The following is a 2,919-nucleotide window of genomic DNA, read 5'->3' as shown; positions in this document are numbered from 1 at the left end:
GACCTGCCTGTCATCTGTGCATTATTATGATAATCGTATGATTTGCGTGTGGAGTGACAGTCTAGGTCTAACTGTGTGTCTATGCCATTGAAAATAGCTTTTGGTGCTAGGGTGTGTTCAATAATGGAATTGTTCCACACTAGGAACAGATCCCGTGGTTGTGGAGTGGATCGGAGCCGTTTCGCAGTACACACCGGCACAGTCCGGGTTGGTGTTACCAACCGGGACTAAAGGTGGAGCTCCACGTGGCCGCGCCCTTTAGTCCCGGTTCTGGATTGAACCGGGACTAAAGGGTCAGGGCATTAGTACCGACACTTTAGTCCCGGTTCAGGTCCCTTTTTCTACCAGATGCTTGGGTTTTCATTAATGAAAATCGGAAGGGGTGCTGTGACCTGCCTGTCATCTGTGCATTATTATGATAATCGTATGATTTGCGTGTGGAGTGACAGTCTAGGTCTAACTGTGTGTCTATGCCATTGAAAATAGCTTTTGGTGCTAGGGTGTGTTCAATAATGGAATGGTTCCACACTAGGAACAGATTCCCGTGGTTGTGGAGTGGATCGGAGCCGTTTCGCAGTACACACCGGCACACTAGCACTGCGGTGCCCTAGGTCGAGATGGTCTGCAGTACTTCACGGAAAAAAATTATATGAGACCAGGTCTCATATAAAGCAGGTGAGACCCGTCTTGATGGATGACACGAGGCATTCACAAAACACAAAGCATCTAATCTCCCCCCCCCCCCCCCCCCCCGATTTCAGGTGGGAGTGGGGTAAATGATTTGTGATTTATGAATGACACGTGTCATTCATCAGGATGGGTCTCACCTGCTAATCCGTGAGACCTGGTCTCATAGAATTTTTTCCGTACTTCACCGCACAGTGCATCAGATAAAATGTTGGGACCGGCTGTACACGGCAGCGACGACGGCACTGCGAGGTGCGCCACACAGATGCATGCAGAGCTTAGATCGTAAATGGATGTAGAAATTTTGGCGTAGCTAGCTATATACTCGTTCGAAACCCAAATACAGCAGTTTTATTTAGTTCTTACCCACACCACAACTCCGTCGATCAGCAGATGCGCAGCAAGCTGCCGGGTCACTGGTACGGTGCAATATTTAGCTCACACGGCCATATATATATAACGCACGCCGCCGATCGCCGGTGCAGGTAGGCTGATGAGTCCCGATCGAACAATCGGCTGGCAATGCAGGCCGGCTGCAAAAAATGTGCGGCGATCAGCAGATGACGCACGCATTGGGGCCTTCCTCGGTGTGGATGAAGTAGCACGGGTGCGGGTGCTGAGGCGGCGGGTACCAGTGCGGCGGCGGGTAGCACGCCGGCAGGCACACTGGGACGAGCGTGCTCGCGTCCTTCTTGTCCCCGCACCCGCAGTCGTCCTTCTCCTCCTTGGCCGGGCCGACGGAGACCTCCTTCTTCTTCTCCTCCTCCTTGGCCGGGCCGACGGAGACCTCCTTCTTCTCCTCCTCCTTGGCCGGGCCGACGGAGACCACCTGCACCGTGCAGAAGCGCCTGCGCAGCTTGCCGACGACGTGCACGGGGTCGACCGTGCCCACGACCGTCATCTTGTCGTCCTTCATGTCCACGACGATCTGGTCGATGCCTGGGGAAGGAAGCCATGGTTACTTGTTGTCGTCAGAAGCGCCAAACTGAGACACGGGCAAGGAGTGAGTGACCTCCATCTCCATGCATGCATGCATGTTTTACGACGAAGCAGACCAAGAACACAAGCAAGCAAGACACAATTAATGCCGCATGGATTCGGAGAAGAAGAAGGGGAGTAAGTAAGCACCACTGACCACAGAGAGTGGAGACGGCCTTGATCGCCCTGCGCTTCCCCGTGTCGTCGTGCAGGTCCAGCTTCACCACCACCTTCTGCAGCCGTCAGACCAGCCGATCAAACAAACTACTTAGTCATCAGGAGCCGATGTTAAAATCACAAGAGAACTTAAGAAATGCCAGTTCGATCGGCTGTAAGCAATGACCTTCACGGCGGCCATCGATCCGACGGCCCGGCTGGGATCCACGACGAACTTGGAAGGATGGGATGAGTTGAAATGGAACGGGGCGCGGCGGCTTTCTCTCCCGGCGACGATGGAGCTGTATGGGAGTATAATCTGGGAGTAGCTGGGCCGTGTGGTTTTATTTTATAGCCGGAGGCCGTGGTACGTACGGGGGTGCCGGCGCACCCCCAGTGTTTAGTGTTGTTGGGGGTTGGGAAGGTGTAGACCGTCGGGGAGTACGTACGGTACGGTGGCGCCGGGGAATGGCCACGACGGACGGCCGACGTCCTGCCGGAGTCTTGGTGCGCGTCCGGCCGGGGTGGCTAGCTCCATGGATTGCGACTTGGCGAGGGTATTGACGGACTTGGGCTTGTGAGCTAACCAGGCCGACCGATGTGGCGTTGGGGTGTCCGTGATGTGGCCCGGTTACCACTCTCGTGCCGATGGTGCAACCCGTACGTCCGTCCCTTGTTCGGCCTGATGCGATGGACGTTATTGCAAGAGTAGAGCTAGCGGCGGCGAATGGTTAATTGGCCCGGCACCCCAGCCGCCAACCAACTATCACCATGGCCGGAAACACAGAGTATGGACGAGAGTTTATTGCCCCACTACCCAATATAAACGACTAGCAAGAGTGTGTGCCTGTTAGATCGATTTGTAAATCTTAATGTCTACTCCCTCGGTCCGATGAAGACCCCTCCCCCTCCCTGGTGGCTCAAGGACCAGGAGCGCAAGAAGAGAAGGAAGGAGGAATACAAAAAGAAGGGGCTGGAGCTTAAGCGCAAGGAAGCGCTCCATCCCCACTGCGGTGACCGGGCGGGCGACCCTTTCAACAAACCGAAGATGAAGAAGCACAAGCCCGCGATGAAGGCGGCTTCCAAGCCCTCCTCTTC

The 2,919-nt window shown here is 55.1% G+C and overlaps 1 protein-coding gene across 1 annotated transcript; it reads right to left on the bottom strand.

Moving 5' to 3' along the window:
• Positions 1-1,114: 1,114 nt before the first annotated feature.
• Positions 1,115-2,359, bottom strand: LOC123038205 (heavy metal-associated isoprenylated plant protein 39). Its single transcript, XM_044462098.1, has 4 exons — positions 2,271-2,359; positions 2,009-2,123; positions 1,823-1,898; positions 1,115-1,626 (listed from the first exon to the last, which is right to left on the bottom strand). The coding sequence occupies exons 1-4, from the start codon at positions 2,357-2,359 to the stop codon at positions 1,241-1,243; spliced, it is 666 nt and encodes a 221-aa protein (XP_044318033.1). The 3' UTR covers positions 1,115-1,240.
• Positions 2,360-2,919: the final 560 nt, after the last annotated feature.

This window comes from Triticum aestivum, chromosome 2A (assembly GCF_018294505.1).
Source record: "Triticum aestivum cultivar Chinese Spring chromosome 2A, IWGSC CS RefSeq v2.1, whole genome shotgun sequence".
Taxonomy (NCBI): domain Eukaryota; kingdom Viridiplantae; phylum Streptophyta; class Magnoliopsida; order Poales; family Poaceae; genus Triticum; species Triticum aestivum.
The sequence above is the reverse complement of the archived record's forward strand: the minus strand, read 5'-3'. Positions and strand labels throughout refer to the sequence as shown.

Excerpts from the sequence above, each read along its gene's own strand:
- LOC123038205 (XM_044462098.1), bottom strand. The coding sequence starts at position 2,359 with ATGGAGCTAGCCACCCCGGCCGGACGCGCACCAAGACTCCGGCAGGAC. Across the intron at positions 1,899-2,008 it reads GATCGATGGCCGCCGTGAAG|AAGGTGGTGGTGAAGCTGGA; the intron begins GTCATTGCTTAC and ends TGACGGCTGCAG. Across the intron at positions 1,627-1,822 it reads GGCCGTCTCCACTCTCTGTG|GCATCGACCAGATCGTCGTG; the intron begins GTCAGTGGTGCT and ends TTCCTTCCCCAG.